The sequence below is a fragment of the Pleurodeles waltl genome, chromosome 7, assembly GCF_031143425.1.
Source record: "Pleurodeles waltl isolate 20211129_DDA chromosome 7, aPleWal1.hap1.20221129, whole genome shotgun sequence".
NCBI classification, from domain to species: domain Eukaryota; kingdom Metazoa; phylum Chordata; class Amphibia; order Caudata; family Salamandridae; genus Pleurodeles; species Pleurodeles waltl.
In genome coordinates, this window is record NC_090446.1 from 447,004,819 (window position 1) to 447,024,305 (window position 19,487).

The window sequence follows — 19,487 nt, forward strand, 5'->3', positions numbered from 1 at the left end:
AGGGAGGGATCTTCCTCTTATGGGCAGGACGGGGGGAGAGTTCAAGGCGGGAAAGGAAAAGCTTCTTAGGACCAAGGGGACAGGTTGTGGGAGGAGGATTAGGTGTGGAGATAGAGGAAGTGGTTGTAGGAGGACTAGGTGTGCTGGACTTGGGTGCAGGTGCATGTACATTGTCATGTGTGAGGTGCATGGCTGTTGGGTGTCTGAGTGGGAGCGTTTATGTGTAATTGGAGGGGGTGGGGCAGACAGGGTGGGAGAGTACAAACAGGACGTGTGGATGTATGTTGTGGTGTCTGCAAGTGAGGTGGGTGTGCGGCATGAGGTTGTGATGGTGGTGGTGTTGACTGTGCATGTGGTGTGAGGGGTGCATGTCTGCGTGTCTGCTGTTGTGGTGACTCTGGGCAAGGCTGTACAGGTGGCAGGATCTGGGACTGATGATGCAGTCCATGCAGGTGTGAGTGTTGATGTGACCATGAGGGAGGAGGAGGAGACTGTGGAGGCAGTGGCTGTGTGTGTGCTTGTGTAGTGAAGTGTGGTGCCTGTGTTTGTCTGTGCAAGTCCTGTCTGTTGTTTTGGGTGCATGCTTGTCAGATTGTGTGCGTGAGATGGGTTGTGGGAGAGGGCTTTGGGACTGGGTACAGGTAGTTGGAGGGGAGAAGGTAGAACCAGGGACACTAGCTGCCATCAGAGAGGATGCCAGAACCTGAAACGATCTCTGCAGGGCAGCCAAGCCACTGTGAATGCCCTACAGGTAGGCATTGCTGCATCCGGGATGCCAGCCCCTGGATGGCATTCACTATGCTTGACTGCCCTACAGAGATGGATCTCAGGAAGTCAATAGCCTCCTCACTGAGGGCAGCAGGACTGATGGGGTCAGGGCCTTAGGTGCCTGGGACGAAGGAGACGCCCACCCTCCTTGGTGAGCGGGCACGGGCAACAGGGTGGGGCATTACTGGGAGGGCAGTGCTGGTACGGGAGTGGCAGGAGAGCTAGTAGCTGGGGTGGTCCCAGAGGGGTCTGCCACCACCAGGGAGCTTTCATCGGAGGAGGAATCTGAGTCTGTAGTCGTGGCTCCTGTCTTCCCCGTGGTGCCCCCCTCACCCTCTAAACCCACTGGTCCCCTCTGAGTCTGTGCTCTCTGCCTCCTGGGTCCCGTGGGCTGCAGCTCCCCCACTCGCCGGTGCCCCTGCTCCTTTGCCAGATGATGCTAATGCACACAAGGACAGGATGAGAAAAGGAGAGAGGGTGGGGGAGAAAGGAAGGGAGCACAGGGTCGATCACAGCACCAACAGCACATATGGCATACACTTCACAATCACTCACTGGTATTAACACTGCAGTATGGACCAGAATGACAGACCATTACTTGAGTACAACAGCAGTAAATAACCCTCACACTACCATCTGCACACCTACTGGGACGCACTAAGCCCGATTTGCCATGGTATGCTAGCTACTTACCATTTCCAAATATATGTACCACCCTACATAGCTAAGCAGGGCTACACAGGAAAAGCTAAAGTGGCATCTTGGGGCACCACTGATTAGAACCTTGCACCCAAACCCCATGCCAGGCAACAACAAAAATAATACCACACAGTCTGTACTCACCCCCTTGTGGCTGCTGTGCTGCTCTCAAGCGCCCATCCAACTCAGGATTGGCCACCACCAGTATGCGGGCCGTTAGGGGGGTCAGGTTCCGACCAGGCACCCCTCCCTCATTGGGACACCGTCCCCAGCTGGGCCTCCGTGGTCTTCCGGGCCTAGCGTCCCAGGTCCTTCCACCGTTTCCTGCAGTGGGTGCTCTGCCAGCTTTGGACCCCCAGGGTCAGCACGTCTTTGGCGATGAGACACCACAACCCTTTCTTTTGATGGGCGCTGACCTGCAGAGGAGATACAGACAGAAGGACACCATAAACTAAACAATCCACTCAGTAACACAGATGGCTTACATTCTACATATAACCCACATTAAGCACACATTAAGCAGACCCCTACCTCTGCACTCACATTGATTCCTACCAAACTCACCCCCCATGTCACACTGCCTGCACAAACATACATATACATGAAGCCATGTTGCATCCAACGTACCCATGTTGTTCTCACCTGTTGGTCTGGAAGCCCATACAACTGCCCATACAGGGGTAGGACCCCATCTACAAGCTCCTCCAGCTCCTCCTATGTGAAGGCTGTGGCCCTTTCCCCTGTAGCACGGGCCATCACAGGTTCCAGACACAGGTCACAGCAGCACACGCAGTGGAGATGTTCAACTGTAGAGTGTCAGGAATCAAGTGAAGTGGCTCAGAGGAAATAGCGGTCACATCTGCGGTGGTGCACACCGTCACCGCCGGCATTGATCATCATTGGTTTCTCTACTCCATAGAGCTCCAAGGTAGCCCATGAGGAGTTGCACAGCGGTTCAGACCTCCTTCCGCCATGATGCCAAACGCCAACGGCATGAGGTCACTTCCACGTGTCCCTGCATAGGGGACAGGCAGTTGCCATTTCCCAATGCTAGTACTCATGTTGGACTGATTTATGTGCGTCATTGGTATAGATTGTACACACCTATACAATTCCAGTCTTCTACATACATACATACATACATACATACATGCTCTGTGTACTGTGATATTGTGTGTCCATACTTCCTGTAGTCACACACATCTTAATTTTGGCTCACTTAGGTACCAACCACTGCAGATGATAAGGAGGCAGAGACAAGCACCTGTGTACAGATCCCTTGTGGACTTGGCTAAACTAGAGGACCTGCACATAATTCTCACCTATCATCTGGACAGAGCCACAATCACTGAACTGTGTGCACAATTGGAGCCTGATCTAATTCCTTTTATCCGTAGCACTACAGCAATTCCCCCTGTAGTACAGGTACTCTCAGTGCTCCACTTCATGGCAAGTGGTTCATTCCAGGTGACAGTGGGTTTGGCTGAGGAATGTCACTGCTAATGTTTTTAGATGTGCTTGGAAGGGTTTTGGTTGCTTTGCTCAAACACATGAGCAGCTACATCTCATCCCCCCCACTGTGAAGGCTGGATTCTACGCCATGAGACACATACCACATGTGCTTGGGGCCATTGACTGGACCCATATTGCCTAAGTCGCTCCCAGGGCAAATGAGCAGGTCTACAGGAATAGGAAGAATCACCACTCTATAAATGTCTAGATGGTGTGCCCTGCAGATCAATACATCTCCCAAGTCACTGCCAAGTTTCCTGGATCTGTGCATGATGCCTATGTACTGAGGAATAGCAGCATCCCACAGGTGATGGTACGACTACAGAGGCACAGAGTGTGGCTTATTGGTGAACTTGAGTTTTCACACAATGTATGTCAGTGTATGCCAACTGGAGTTGTACTCCATGCCATTGTATATGAATAATATGTGTCCCTCACTTCTTCCAGGTGACTCCGGCTACCCAAACCTGTCCTAGCTGTTGACTCTGTTAGGAATTTGAGAACTGGGGCTGAAAATTTGTTACAATGAGGGACATGGCCACACCAGGAGAGTTGTAGAATGCACATTTGGTCAAATGAAAGCCAGGTTCAAGTGCCCCCATTTAACAGGTGGGTCCCTATGCTACGCCCCTAAGAAGGTCTGCCAAATTGTGTAGGTCTCGGCATGCTGCACAGTTTGGCCCTCAGATGCCATGTGCCCTACCTGTAGGAGGAGGGGGAGACAATGCACCTGTGGCAGCAGTGGACACTGAAGACAGTGAAGAGGAGGAAGAGGTGGAGGATGTTGACAACAGGACACATATCATACAGCAGTACTTCCAATGACACTCCGGTAAGACTGTTGATCTGTTCATATCTATATTTTAGTTAAGTGCTGTGTGCCAGCTGTGTTGTGCCAATCACTGCCTTCAGATTTCAGTTGACTGTCACGTATGCCTTCCCTTTATGCAGATGTTGGTGTGGTCAGAACTGTGTACTGGTGTGATGACTACAGACTGCTTGAATACATTTGTTGGATGGATGCACACATTAAAGGACATTTGCACAGGATGACACAGTTCAATACACTGCACATTTCTGTATGATAAAGCACTAATACTCCAGTTGTGTTCAAGGGTGTTAATTGAAGTGATAATGATGAAGGGATAGTGCATTAGTGTGGAGTGATGGTTGAGGAAATGTCAAGTGTAGTGGCCCAATTGGTTTGCAGCACAGGTCCAGTGTCCATGGGTCCATAGGAAGAGGATAAATGGCAGTCCAAACTGAACAAGGTGACTCAGTGGCACACAGGGGGACATTCTGGAGGGGCTCATTTTCTGGCAGTGGTTTTGGTCTTGGTAACAGTCTCTGGTGTCTGTCTGGGCCCCAGGGAACGTTTGCGGGTGGTTCTTCTGCTGCAGAGGGAGAGATGCTGGTGGCCTGTGGGTCTTATGGCAGGTCGTCCTGTCCACTAGCTGCAACAGATGCTGATGGTTGGTGAGTGGACTGGCTAGTGGAAGGTGCCCGCTGGTGTGTTGTGTACTCACGCATGATGTTCGCCATGTCACCCAGCACCCCTGCAATGGAGGCCATGTTTGCATTAATGCCTTGCAACTGCTGCAAGACCTCCTGGTGGTGTTCTCCCTGCAGCCACTGGTTCTCCTGCAAGATGGTAATTACCTGGCCCATCCTGTCCTGGGATTTCTGGTATGCCTCCAGGACATGTGTGAGTGCCTCCTGGGAAGTCAATTCCCTGGGCCTGGCCTCCTCCTGCCGCACAGCTTAACTTCTACTGTCCCTGGGCCCCTGTGCCTGTGTCCCCTGAATGGTGGGCCCACTCTCACTTACACCACACTTTCACCGTCTTGCCTGTGTGGTGTTGACTCGGGTCCCTGTACAGGTGGGCACACAATTGCTCTGGGGATGTTGAGTGGCTGCTGTGGTGTTGTCGGAGGGGTGGGTCCCTTTGGTGTACTGACTGTGTGATGTGGAACCCAACTGACCAGTGGTCCCAGATGGGCCAGGGAGTTCATCCAGCTCAGGACATCCAGAGTTGCTGTCATCACTGAGGGCATCTTCTGGTGGAGGACTGGTTTCCTGTGGCACCTGCTCACCATTGACATTGGCTGCGGCACCTGTGGGGATGTAAGTGTTTTGTCAGGGTCATTGTCTGTCACATATTTAGCATTTCTGCCTTTCCCTATGGGTTGGGTGTTGTACGCACCCTTTTGATAGTGTATGGTGATGGATTGTGGGATTGGTAGTTCTGCGTGCTGTCCATGCATTGCAGGTGGGTGTGCATGCAGAGCTGGGAAGGATGTGCTTCCAGTGGGTATGGCATGCAGGGGTACACATTTAGGTGTGGTCATTGGGGTGGTACACTGTGTGGGATAGAGTGGATTGTAGGCAGTTGGGGTGAAGGCGTGACATGCCATGCAGGTATCGGTGGAGGTAGGTTAGTAATAGTGACTTACCAGTGTCCAGCCCACCAGTGAGGCCCTCAGCATGCAGGATTGCCAAGACTTGTTCCTCCCATGCTGTGAACTGTGGTGGAGGAGGTGGGGGATCCACCGCCAGTCCTCATCATGGCGACCTGGTGCATATATTTACATCTTATCCTTCTGCATTAATTACAGTGCTGAAGAAGGGTACATCTACAGAGAGACTGAAATAGCTATCTGTTGCTAAATATGTATTTACTACATAAGGCCTATGAGAGGCCAGTACTGAGCAATGTTTTTTTTTAAGATGATGGCATGCACTATTGTGGATTTTCCAAACTATAACTTCTCTAATAATGGTGATGATATCACTGCACGTATGTTGTGATAAACCGTTGGCTGTCCACTGATAAAAGAATAAAACAGCCATACATAAAAAACACCAGCTCTCTTAAAATCAATAGTGCAATCTTGCCTACAAAGTATGGAACTACTTGGTATGCATGGAGTTTCATACAGAATGAATTTGTTTTTAATAAACACTATTTACAAACCATATTTCCTGCAAGGATTTGGGTCTAGAATGCATGTAATAAACATGGTGTCACAAAAGGTGTATTTAAACGAACTTTGATTAAGTGAGTGGGCAAAAAAGTGCCATGATTGGCTAGTTAGGGGTGATCACTTAAAATAGAATAAATAATCACCTAGCGCTCCCATGAGTGCTGTGTTTTTCTGGTTTTGATAGTGATGATTTAACGGGGAGTGGTCTGCCTATCACTGCCTGGCAATCAGCTATATATACATATATCGCATTTGTTTTTAAAGAACGTGTTACTCTTTGCTGTTTTGGTCATCTGGTCTTTTGTTTGCAACGTGTATTTTATGTCTTCAATGGTTTTCTTAATGTTTTACTATCCAACCCCAGAGGACTTTGTTCTTCTACCATCCCCAACCATTACCCCCCCATCCTTCTGACTGATGGACTAACTGTAACTCCCGGGACTCCTCAATCTGGTGCTTTCCAGATTATGTTAACAACTTCCCATTTGAGCATATAAGGCAAATAAGTAGAGCCCTCCTGGTGCTCACGTAGACGTACCGGGGCTTGCTGCATGACTCCTCTTCTTAATCAACAAACAGCTTTCAAATTATTTGGAAACAAATAAGTTGCTGCACACCAGCCATTCTGTGTTTTTTTTCCTCTGGGTCTAGCACGGAGGCTGCCCTATTCAAAGTGTTCGAGATTATCAAACTTTCCCTAGACCACGGTGGGAAGATGGTGCCAATATTATTAGATCTCTCTGATGCATTTGACACTGTGTCTCATACCCTACCTCAGCGCTTGAACTCCTTTGGAATGAAAGGGCTAACATCAGATTGGATTGGATCTTTTCTTGAGAATATTGAGAATATAGTTCAATCGGTCCGGCTTTTCCCTGTCTCCTCTGTCTTGAACTCCCTTTTAGTGGGAGTGCCTCAGGATTACTTCCTGAGTCCAACTCTCTTTAGTATCTAAAGTGATATCTTACGCTGATGATGCTCAAGGAGTGATAAAGGGGTGAATTCGAACTGTGGCCGTGTTAAGGCCTATCTCTATGCTGTCTTTGAATGTCCAAACTTGAACCATCTTATGTGCAACATGGACAAAATGGAGGTTCTCTTATTTGGTACTTTTCCATTCACCTGGTGGTCTAGCTGTTGGCAGGAGAGAGCCCCAACTCCACCTTGTCCTTCAGTGGTTATGAAAACCCTTGGGTGAAATTTAATAATCAGTTGTCTCCCACAGGTGTCCACAGTGGTTGGAACCTGTGTAGGTCTGTTGCGTTCTTTGAAGAAATTATTGCAGTTTCTTCCTATGACCCTAAGAAAACCGTTGTCCATGGCCTTATTACGCCCAGACCCGACTATGCCAGTGTTCTTTATCTGTCCCTTCTGGATTACTTGAGCTTCAGACTGTACTGAATGCGGCCTCTCGGCTCATTCTGAAACTTCCTTACGGACATCAGATTCCCCTTTTCTGAGATCTTTGCACTGGCTTCCTGTGGAAAAGGGCATTCTTTTTAAAGCTCTGGAAAAAGGGCCATTGGGCCTTTTTTGATTGGGCCTCGATATTTGGCAGCCAGAGTGCAACACTGAATTCCTACTAGAACTACTCGGGGTTCCTTTGAGGTAGTCCTTAGAGTAAGGCAGGTCAGATGGGGCAGTCACTCCTTCTCCATTGTAACTGCTATCTTCGAGTCCTTAATGCCAGGATAATCTTCGGAGCAACTGTGTGCTCTATTTGACCTTGTGATTGATTGATTGATGAGGTCTCTCCCCATGGAAGACCCCTGTCATGTCCTAAGCACTACTCGTGCAACAAGCCAAATAAACAATTCAGATCCTAGTAAGTGAATTATAATACACATTTTTAACATTATGGACCACAAGTATCTATCACTATGAGCCAGAAGTACAAAAGAAAGTAAAACATCTCCCCTCCAACGGATAATATTTCTCCATTACCACACTGGCCATAGCACTTAAGTCTTTTGGTGGCGCTGATTAAATATGGGAGGGGCAGCAATCCTAAGTAGCCCCATCCTTTGAGGGCCTTTTACCATTGCTTACTTCGAGTACCACTCAAGGAACTGTAACCTAAACGGCAGCAAAATCTTCAGACTGCCTCTGTGATAAAATGCCAGTGCTACTATTTCTTGTTACAGAAAAGAACAGATGCTCAATTATCTAAGCAAAGGCCAAGATGAAGGCAGGATCTTCTGTGACCCCTCCGCCCCCAAAAGCTCTTCACATACATTGGCAGCAGCAATGGCACTCTGTTTGCCTCTGCTGAGCTGAGCAGCAGCCTAGCAGTGCCAGACATTCTCTTAGCGAAACCTTGTGTCCAGAGCAATTTACATAACTGAATGAGACTTCTCAAGAACCTGGATATACAAGCATCCTCAGGTGACCACCTCATCCTGGTCCAGTTTCAAAGGCAATCCAGCACTAAAACAAGAACTGTGCTAAACTGAAGCGGTCTCCCATATTCTCCTCTTCGTCGAAAATGTCTTAGAAACTGCTGCGGCTCTTACTGTAAACCATACTGCTCTGCATTGGTTTTGTGGCATGCAAAGACATCTAGGATGGGATAGAAAAGATATGGTGAAATGGACAGTCTATTCTCTCCTTGTCGCTGATTAGAATGTCTTTAAATATGTCCTCTTTGTTTTTTACAGATTTACAGTTGCCATTGGCTGGACTCTGAACACATTCTGGCAGCCGGCAGTGAAGCCCACATGTGCAGAGTCATTGATCGTACAACCCTAATGGTATGTCTTCTACTCTACAAGTGTGTGATCTCTTGCGCAGGACTCATACCATTTCTTTACACATGAGCAACAGAGAGTTAGCTGTCACAGAGCTTCTTGATTCGTTCATTTGTATTAGGCATGCGGATGGAGAACTTATGTAGTTTATGACATACAGGTGAGTTCCGACAACATGTGCTTTGCTCACTTTGTCAGCACTTTGCTGGGGGTGTACATAGCTTTATGTAGTATGTTGGTAACACACAGGTCAGAGCTACAAATTGAGTAGGGAGCCCTTGTCTCTCCTTCAGAGTATCTCCTTTGGTAACCATATACACTGAATTGTCCTGCCTACTCACAATATACTGAAGGACATTTTATGATTTACATATTTATTACACCTTTCCTTCAGAAAGCCTTTTTTTTTTATAAAAAAAAGTGGTGACAGCCAATGTTAATGTATTTTCTTTCAAAATAAATAGGCCATGTTTTAAAAAGTCAGTATAGTAAGAAAAACAACAAGGAAGCTATTTCACAAAACCTTTAAAAAAAAGTTAAAATGAGAGGGAAAAAAGGAAATGTAGCTAAACAGGATTCAGCCTACAGAGGCTGGAAAACTGAAACTGATTCTTTAAGGAAGCATCTTCCCACCAGTTTCCCTTCATGCTTTATTGTTGGCAGCAGCTCCTGCTCATTTGTCAGTCAATGGTAACAGGATCCTGTAGGACGGAATTTTGATTTTTTTTCTTTTTTTTCTTTGGAAAACTTTCCAAACCTTAGGATATTTGATTTGCTGAACATAGCTGATGACTAATTGTGTAAAGTACCTAATCTGTGGAAGAAAAAGGCGCAGATAGACCTCTTTTTGCGGCTGTGTTTTTCTGCCTTCTAGAGAGTTGTCACCCGGAAGACTGCAGACAGTGCAGCAACATTTCCAGGAGGACATTAAAGGCCAGAAAACAAAATCAGTGTTCCTGGCCTGCAGGAGGACCAGCAAAGGACTTAGCTTTAGCGTGGAGAAGATCTCAGGAGCTTGGGGAGTGGACTCCCTTAAACATTATTGCTTTACTTACCTCTTCAGACTCCAAGAGGGTGAAATAAAAAACGAGACGAGGAAGTGAGAAACTATAACATTCTCAGTTCATCTTGAAGTCAATGACATTGAGGACCATTATGGTGGGAACATGCTTGCAAATGAGTGTAGGTTCGCCATCTACACAACCTGTCAAAATCATGGGCGGCTCCTCCCCGATGGCGGAGGAGCTTGCCCCCCACCAGCAGCAGGAGCTGCAAACTTTAAAAAAAAAAATAATTAAAAAAAAATGTTTTTTATTGTTTTATTTTCAAAGGGGCGGGGACATAGGGGTGACGAGCACTCAGGGGAGTGCACAGAGCACTCCCCTCAGTGCGCATCTATGTTTGCCCGGCTGTCTCGGGCCGGCCAAACACACAGGCACACAAGGGCTCTCTCCAGCTGTGTTGCCGGATTGGAGAGAGCAAGCCCAGGCTCTGAGTTTGCATTGGAGCCCCCAGCCAGGGAACTCTAGCCAATCATAAGGCTGCTTTGAACAGTGTCGTGGTTGGCCGCAGGGCAGGCTAGCTGCCTGAAAAGCGGCGGCGCGGCAGCGCAGCAGCAAGTTTCAGCTACGTTTAAAAAAAAAAATATGTTTTTGTATTTTTGTTTTATTCCCTCTTCCCGACACTTTTACCAGCCGCAACTGATCAAAATGCATCTCAACATCAAAGACTGGACTCACATCTATACATGATGCAACATCAAGACATCACTCAGTTTTAGGCAGGTTGAGAAGGAGAGTTCCTGAGACTTTAAACTCTGAATGCTCAATGCCTAACCCCTGAGGTTATTTATACCTTTTGTCAGTCTCTTGTCAGTCTCTTGTAGTCACCAAGCATATCCTGTGTCAGTTGTTTTAATACCTGCATGACCTATTATCTCTCTCACCGTGCCAAAACGTATATGCTCCGCTGCCAATAACCACCTCCACTGGGAGATTAATCCCTAAAAAATCTGTGTTGCTACAGCAAAGGTCCCGTTCTCTGAAAAGGCATCGCTTATCATAATCATGATATCATTGTAGATTTTCTAAAAAGGTTTTCCTCACTAAGAATATCTTGCAAAAGATCTTACAGAAGTTCTTTGACTTCATTTGTTTATGGATACTCTCCCACTCTTAACGGAGTTTTATCCTTTCAGAATTTTTTCAGTTGATGACATTAACAATTTGAATGAATATCATGTCAAAGGTACTACTAAGCTTAACTTCACAAATACCTACCTCAGCAGTGTAGATACCTAACATCATCTTTGAGGCTTTACATCACCGACCTCTCACTAGGTCATTACTTCCTCCGGTGCTACATTTATGGGAATCAGTGAAAAAGCTATTCCTGACTCCTGCCTCAACCGTATCTTCTCCAGTTAGGTTTTTGAATAAACATCCGCAGAACAAGATTCTAAGGGCCTGACTGCACATCATAGTACATTTTATAGTACTACAAAACATGCTAAAAAATGCAATACACAAATTACGTGCCAAGTTTTATGACTCTGCACTTTCTATACTTATGTAGGAAGAGTTCTCCGCCACAATTGTGGAGTCCCTGGGGTTGGAGTACTCTGCACATACAAGTATAGGGAGTGGAGTCATAAACCTGGGCACATAGGTTTTGAATACTGAAAAGTTTAAACTTACACAAAAGTGTAAGTTTATCTTTGTGAATCAGACCTTTATTTTCTAAGCTCTGATTCTTCTCCGGACTCGGTCATAGCTTCCACTGCAAGACAATTCCATGCTTACTGCTCTGCCTCCACTTGACCTTTTGAGGCAGAAACCAAAACTTTGGATGTGGTGGGGAGAAACCTTTGATGAACTTCTGCTATTGAGGCTCTGATGGGATTCACTGAAGTGATTCACAGAGAATCTCTCATGAGGATATAGAAGCCTTTCAAGAAATCTTTAGTGAGGGAATGATAATGGTGAGTCAGTCGGTCAGTGCTACAACTGAGTCTTATCATCTAGCTGGTCATGGCTAATGTCATGGTCTTGCCCAGCAGCATAATTGTTGGATTTCTCTTACTGATTTTAAACCTGCAATACAGCATATGATTTTGAAACATATTTTTTCTGGTAAAGCATTGCTAGGTTTGCATGCCGATAAGGAGGTGCAATCATTGAAAACTGAATTGGAGACCATCAAGGCTGTGGGCCCAGAGAAAGGAAACACCAATTTAAACTCATGATTTTCTGTATTCATAATAGAAGCTTCAAACCCTACAGGGTTCTCACCAGTACCATTAGCAGTATCAAGAGTAGTACCCAGAGCTCGGAAACACTAAGAAGCCATTACTGCCCTTTAAAGTCTGCTATCAGCAAGACATGCAACTCTGGGATATTTCAAAATATTGTATGGGCTCAAGATGCCAAAACGAACAGACTGATTCTTAATGCACATGCAGCGCAGAAAATGTGATCATGATACAGCCCCTGGAACACATTTGTTAGGATATTAAAACAAATAACCAGTAAAAATCATAATTGTCTTTGAATTTGAAACAATAAACCCATGGCCAAAACCTACTGCGTAACACAAATAGAAGGATGTTGTTTTCATTTTAATCAAGCCATTTGAGGCAGGGTGCAAAAATTCAGTGATTGTGGAATACTTCGCTTACCGCAACTTTGTATTTAAATTGAAAAGCAAATAATAGCTCTTCACTTGGTCCTCGTCACTGAAGTTCTACGGTCCCATGGCCTTCTAATAGATTTACTCTATGTCATGGCTAATAAAGAAAAAACTGGCCTACTTTTCAAATACTTGTGGGCACGCAGATGGGTCACATGCAGCAAGGAGGGCAAAGGTAGACTCCCAGGTTGCACCTCACATGGGAGAATACATAGGGTCACACAAAAAACAAAGAAGCAAAAAATTGTAATTTGAGGCACAACTCTTTAAAGGGAACCCTAGGTGGACACCACCCGACACTTCAGCAGCTCATTGAATCCTGAAGATGAGGGACAGCCAAACACATCAGGGGCAAAGATCACCTAGCCCATACCCTCTGCCTAAAGTCTCCAAACAGACTAAGCAAACGCACCTGTTAGCTAATACAAAAGTCATGTTATTTGAAAGCATAGACGATGTACATTATTTAAAATAAATAGCCTAGACTTTAAACACTATTGCTTAAGTAACTCATAAAGTGTGTTTTTCTTCCTTTCTGGAACTTGCAGTCTTGCTAATTGTATCCAGAAAATTAGCACTGCATGTCCTAACATACACAGCGTATGATATAATCCATTTACGAATCCACAAACAAAACTTCAAAATAGTACAACACATGTTGAAAATATTTACACCATTCAAATATATATTGCAATTACTCTAAAAGAGCAACACACTTCCTTTAAATAAAACATTATACAAAATATTTTTTATATTTCGATAAAAAACTATAAATATACAAAATATTGCATAGTAAAACCAATACATTATATGAAAAAATGCATTAACAGTGGTACAATATAAATGAAATCAATGAGAGTACTGACAGTTTGATGTTTTAGAGAATTCCAGCAAGACATTCCTACATATTGGGTTATCCAAAAATTATATGAATCAAAAAATGTAAAAATGTTTTTTCTGAAAACAAAAAACAAGGTTCTATATCAAATCTATCCATACCCTGCAAAATCTAAAGAATATTTATAAACACATTCTGATGTAAACTTCGCACTTGTATAGCGCACTACTCACCCGTTAGGGTCCCAAGGCGCTGTATGCATACCTCAGGGGAACACCTCCTGGCTTTTCCCTGTGAGGCGCCCACTCCTGGACAGTCCCAGGGTGAAGCCAGGCATCCAAGCGCTGTGAGGGCCGTTGTGGAGAGTAAGCAAGCTATTGCCCAGAGTTACAGAGTGGGACCCATTAATTAGATTAGGCAGCAAGGCGAGAATTATCTGGTCCAAGGGAATTGAGCCCAAGACCCACCGAGGTGGGAATTGAACCCTGGTCCTGGGCCAGATCTCTGCATCAGGATCTGCCGCTCTAACCATTGTTTACAATTTTCACTTACTTTCCCCAATATTGGGGAAAGTGCATACATTCAGAGAGGGTGGAAAATGCTCTTTTCTGCTTCAGTTCTGCAAACATTTGAGAAAGTGGGTGGAGGCTTAAGATTCTTCTATACAGAACCAACGACCCACAATACATTTTAAAAAATATATATTTTTTATTGGTTTTATGTTTCAGACATAAAATACAAACTGTTCAATTATCGACATCAGGATCTCTGTTACATTGTCCAATATTGAAACCATTTAACAACCACAAACCCCACCCCCAATACACGCATCGGAACGCTATCGATCCTATAGTATCTTTTCTTACTGAAGTTGCCGGGATTTTGTCTTGTGCTAGCTATCATTGGAGTTGCACGCTCGTGACCAGAATGGACCCTATTCGGCTGGGCCTATATCACTAGCCACCTGGTGGAGATTCCGGCTAGGTTGCCAACCGAGGATGGATGCCCGGGTGGCTCTACGCCCTGTACTTTATTAGTGCACTTGCATTGGGGAGCTGGTAAGTTGTGAATACAGGAGGAAGAGGGGGGGGAGGTGTCAGTGCTGTCATGCCGGGTCGCCCTGCGGGCTGTGCCTCTGTGTTGGAGGATGTGGGGAGAGTTGTGTCGCGCTTATTATAGGTATGTATTCCCTGGTTCATGGAGGCATCTCGTCATTTTTAGCTTCGAGTTTGGTTACCAGAATTTCCCAAGTGGAACACCCTGTGTGTTGTCGCCCCTCCCGCACAAGTTTTTTAAGTACATGGTATTCAGTGCGAGCCCAACGTAGTATTAGAGTGAGCCAAGATTTACGATCAGGAGCGTTGGGGGCTTTCCAGTGCATCGCTATCAATCTTTTATACATTAAACTTGCTAGATCTGCGAATTTGTGCATGTATCTTTGCTTTTTAGGTCTTTCCCTCAATCCCAGTAGACAAGACCCGGGGTCTGCTGACAACGCAAGTCCCGTTAATTCGGAAATCTCCCGCATCACCTCCAACCAGGCTGTTTGTATATTAGGGCAATCCCATACCATATGGTAGAAGGATGCTGACAGTGCCTTGCATCTGGGACACACTGGCTCGGAGTCTGGGAACATTCGCTTTATCCTGGCGGGGGATAAATATGTTTGATGCGTAAAGTTAAATTGAGTGTACCTGAATCTGGGGTTCCTTGACACGCCGCGGGTATGATACAAGGCTTTTGGCCAGTCCACCAGTGGGATCGGGGCGGGGAGTACAGCGTTCCATCTCTCCCGGGCTTTCTCCGCTTGTGGTTCGGGAGATTTGTTTAGGATTTTGTACAGGCTAGATATTATTTTTATTTGGTCATTGTATTGTAAGAGATGGTGAATCGCTGGGGAGACCGCTGGTTCCAAAATGCCAGCCCCCCACGTTTTCCTTATTGCGTGGCATATAGCGTGGTATGTCAGAAACTGGCCTGGGCATATCTCAGTGAGGGCCTGTAAGGCCTCAAATGACATTAGCTTGCCACCTTCAAAGCAATCGCCCACTGTCTGTACCCCTGCCTCCATCCATGTCCGCGTCGCCCGCGCTCCAGCTGCGATGCCCCCCAATATGTAGTCCAATGGTATATGTGGGGAGTAAGGGAGCTTACCCGCTCTGTTTTGCACGAATTTAGCCCAGCACGCGTGCGCCACCGCAAGCAATGGGTTGATATGTTCCGCCTTAGGGTGTTTAGATGTCAACCACTTTAATCGGGGTGTCCCTTCCATCCAGTGCTCCAGACATGTGGCTTCTGCCTGCGCTGGTCTGTGGATCCAGTTCAGAAACCACTGCAGCTGTGCGGCTGCATAGTAGCGTTCGAAGTTGGTGGCTCCCAGACCGCCCACGTCCACCGGCCGTTGTAGCGTGGCTAGAGCCACCCGTGCTCTGCCACCGCCCCAGATGAGCTGCAGCAGGGCTGTGTTTAAGTTGCCGAAGAAGCTTTTAGGGATAGTTATCGGCAAGGCCGCAAAGTAGTATAGCAGCCTGGGTAAGATCAACATGTTTGCGATCGCCACCTTGCCAGGCGGCGAGAGCGGGAGCTTATTCCAGAATTGCAATGAGCCTTTTATGGAGGTCAGTGCTCTCCCCAGATTCCCATCCCTTAGGTCTTCTGTGTCATGGTATATATTTATCCCAAGGTATTTGAACGTTTCCAGGCACCACTTTAGACGCCCTACCTGAGGGGCACCCTGGCTATTGGTTGGCGGATTTGCCAGAGGAAACGCACAAGACTTTTCCCAGTTTACCACTAGACCTGACAGGTCCCCGAACTCAGCTAATAAGGATATTACTAAGGGAACAGCTACGCGGCCATTCCGAATGTATATTAAGGCATCGTCTGCGTATAATGAGATCGTGTGATGGAGCCCATTCCTGATTATTCCCCATTCGCGTTCCATGAGGCGTACTCTTGCCGCCAAGGGTTCCATTACTATGGCAAACAGTAGCGGGGATAGAGGGCACCCCTGCCTTGTGCCCCTGGAGATTGAAAAGCTATCAGAGATCACCCCACCCGTCTTCACCCTTGCACTTGGGTTAGAATATAGCGTCCGAACCCAGCGAATATAGTTGGGTCCTATTCCCATGCGGGCCATTGTGGCCAATAGGAAGTCCCACTCGAGCGTATCGAAAGCCTTTTCGATATCCAGTGAGAGCACCATTTCCTCTCGTGTGTCTCGGGGAGTATCCCCCATTATGCTCAGTAGTCTGCGAATATTTAGGAAGGTGTTGCGCCTAGGAATGAAGCCATTTTGGTCTGCGTGCACCAATAAGTGCATGAGGGGGGCTAATCTGTTAGCTAGGATTTTGCCTAATATTTTACAGTCTAGGTTCAGAAGTGATAGTGGTCTATAGGATTTAACATCTGTGGGATCGCGGCCCTGTTTGGGGAGTACCACTATCATAGCTTCTCTTTGGGATATGGGCAGGCATTCGTTTGTCCACGCTTCTACGAACACTCTTAGAAGGTGAGGTTTCAGGCAAGGTAAGCGGGCTTTACAGTATTCTGCCGGTAGGCCATCTGCACCAGGCGCTTTATTTCTGGGCAATTGTGCAAGGGCTAATTCTATTTCATCCATTGTCATGGGAGCCTCAATTTTTTCTCTATCAGTTTGTGACAATTGCGGCAGGAGAGAGTCGGCGAGAAAAATCTCAAGCTGTGGTGTAGTGCATGAGGTGCGTTTGGTGTATACGTTTGAGTAGTATTTTCTAAACGTCTCGTTTATCTCTACTTGTGTGGTAGCCATAGCATGTGCACCCACACGTATGGCCCCTATTGGAGATTGCTGTCTATCCTCATGGAGCAGCCAAGCTAGCATTCTGCTTGATCTATCCCCTTCTGTTTGCAACCTTGTCAGGTGATAGTTGTAATCGCGGCAACGGAGTCTGCTGTCAGCGACATTATAGTTTGAGCGCTTTTCTTTTAGGACAGTGTGAGAGATTTCACCTAGTGCTACCGCTATTTCCGTTGCTCTGAGCTCCTTCTCCAGTTTACTAATCTCCGCTTGCAAGGAGCGTCTCACTCCCCACGTGGAGGAAATGCATACTCAGCGTGCTACCACTTTGTGGGCGTCCCACTCTATCGCTCGTGTTGTTGCGGACATAGCATTTATATCCCAGTACTGGCTTATAGAATCTTTCAATTTTTCGGCGAATGCCTGGTCCTGTAGTGCTTCCGCCTGGAACCGCCAGGTGGGGACCGCCTGGCGTGACCTCCCCCAATTCAGTGTTACTCTAAGTGGTGCGTGGTCCGACAGTGTCTTCGCTAAATATTCCGAGTCGCTGATCAGTGCCACTATATCTCGGGTGCCCCATATTATATCTATTCTGGTATGGGTGTTGTGTGGAGCTGAGTAGAATGAGCATTCTCTTTGTTTTGGGTGGCCTAGTCTCCATATGTCGTGTAATCCCATGACGCTTGCCCATTCTTGCAGGGGACCTGTGGGTTTCCTGTTTGCTAGCGAACTCGCTTGGACACTAGATCTATCCAATGTTGCAGATGGTGTGCTGTTGAAGTCACCGCCCCAAAGGGCCAAGGTCATGGGGTGGGACAGTAATGCTGGAGTGAGAGTGGTAAGGAATCCCGTAGTCCCGCTGTTTGGAGCATATATACCAACCACTGCTATTTGTCTACCGTCTAACCTGCCCTCCACTACCACGTATCTTCCACCTAGGTCTATTTTGTGTGTCAATAAGTGGAATGGGACTCCCGCCGCTATCCAGACCAGCACCCCCCTCGCAAAGGCCGAGTACGTTGTGCCTATCAGCAGGCCTCCCCATTTCGTGCGCAGGTCGCGTAGGTCCCCTTCTAGCATGTGTGTCTCTTGTAGGATGGCAATGTGCACTCCTAGTCGTTTGAGCCGTGCGTGTACTCTGGTCCGCTTGCTCAGCGCCCCCAGGCCCCTAACATTCCATGTCACTATAATATACTGGTTTTTATTATTTTTACCGGAAGGCGTTTTGGGGGTAAAACTCTGTGCTTAGGTACTGAGCTTTGGTGTTGGCCCATCTGGTCACGACCCTTCTGTAGCTGTCATTTGTTAAATATATCAAGTGCAGCTGCTTATTTTGTGTTTTGAGTGGTTCCGATACATGCATTTCTGCTAAACTACTAACCCCCACCCCCTTTAATAAATCCCCATTACTTCTTATAACTGGTGTAAAACTACTGAACTCGAAAACACGTGAACTAACCCATATCCGGTTGGATTTACATATTGGGGTTCTCATATCTTCCAGATGTGGCTCTTATAAGGGGCTCACATCTTTCCGCAGACGTAGTCTGCTAATATCGTTGGGCGCCCCTCAGATATTGGACTCCTTCCCGCACTGCCCCGCCGCCCGCAGTCCGCCCCCGCGTGTCCCCTATGAGTTAGCTGTTCATTCATATCAAAGATACGTATTTGCTGGAGGCGCATTCGCCCCGGTCCATGACAGTGCCACAGAGTCTTGGGAGGCTTTTCGGATGTCGAGCGCCATAGAAGCCTACGGGCTGATGAGGTAGAAATACGCGACTTAGAGTTCGTCAGCGGACCTGGGGGTGACCTTTGGCCCACCTAGCTCTCCAGATATTGTAGATGTGGAAGTGGCCGTGTCGGAGTCCGAGCCCAGCTCTGGGGGTTTCCTAGCAGTTGCAAAGTTGCTTTGCATGTGTAAGGGCGTCTCTTTTAGCACACGTGCTCTGTCTTCCGCTGCCTGCCGGTCGTTGGGCTGGCCCCTGGTGCGTCTCTTGGATCGCTTCCTTGAAGCAGGAGTTTGCCATTCCTCATCTCCCTCCGCAGTTTCCCGCGGGCGAGCTAGGCCCTTGGCATGTAGCCATGTCCAAGCATCCTCAGAATTAGTAAATATGTGGGTACGGTCCTCCGCTACCACCCTTAGTTTCGCGGGAAAGAGCAGGGCATATTTTATGTCATGCTCTTGCATGCGCTGTTTAATTTTAACGTACGAGTTGCGTTGGTTCTGCACCTCCTGTGTGAAGTCTGGGTATGCGTTTATAGTCGAGTCCTCGTACTTAAATGGGCCTTTGTTGCGAAATTGTTGTAATATTGCATCTCGGTCTCTATGGTTCAGGAATCTGGCGATCAATGGTCTAGGTGGTTGGCCAGGGGTCGGGGTCTGCCCGGTATTCTATATGCCCTTTCCACAGAGAAAAACTTGGATGGAGCCCCATTTAGCACCTCTTTGATTAGCCAGTGTTCCAGGGGGATTT

General features: G+C 46.9%; 1 protein-coding gene across 4 annotated transcripts in view; it reads left to right on the plus strand.

Moving 5' to 3' along the window:
* LOC138304161 (uncharacterized) overlaps nucleotides 1-19,487 on the plus strand; it is a 168,401-nt gene that overhangs the window by 125,341 nt on the left and 23,573 nt on the right. For all 4 annotated transcript variants that reach the window (XM_069243979.1, XM_069243982.1, XM_069243981.1 and 1 more), the window contains one exon: nucleotides 8,621-8,713. In XM_069243979.1, coding sequence (XP_069100080.1) covers nucleotides 8,621-8,713 — 93 coding nt within the window. The remainder of the gene's footprint in view (nucleotides 1-8,620; nucleotides 8,714-19,487) is intronic.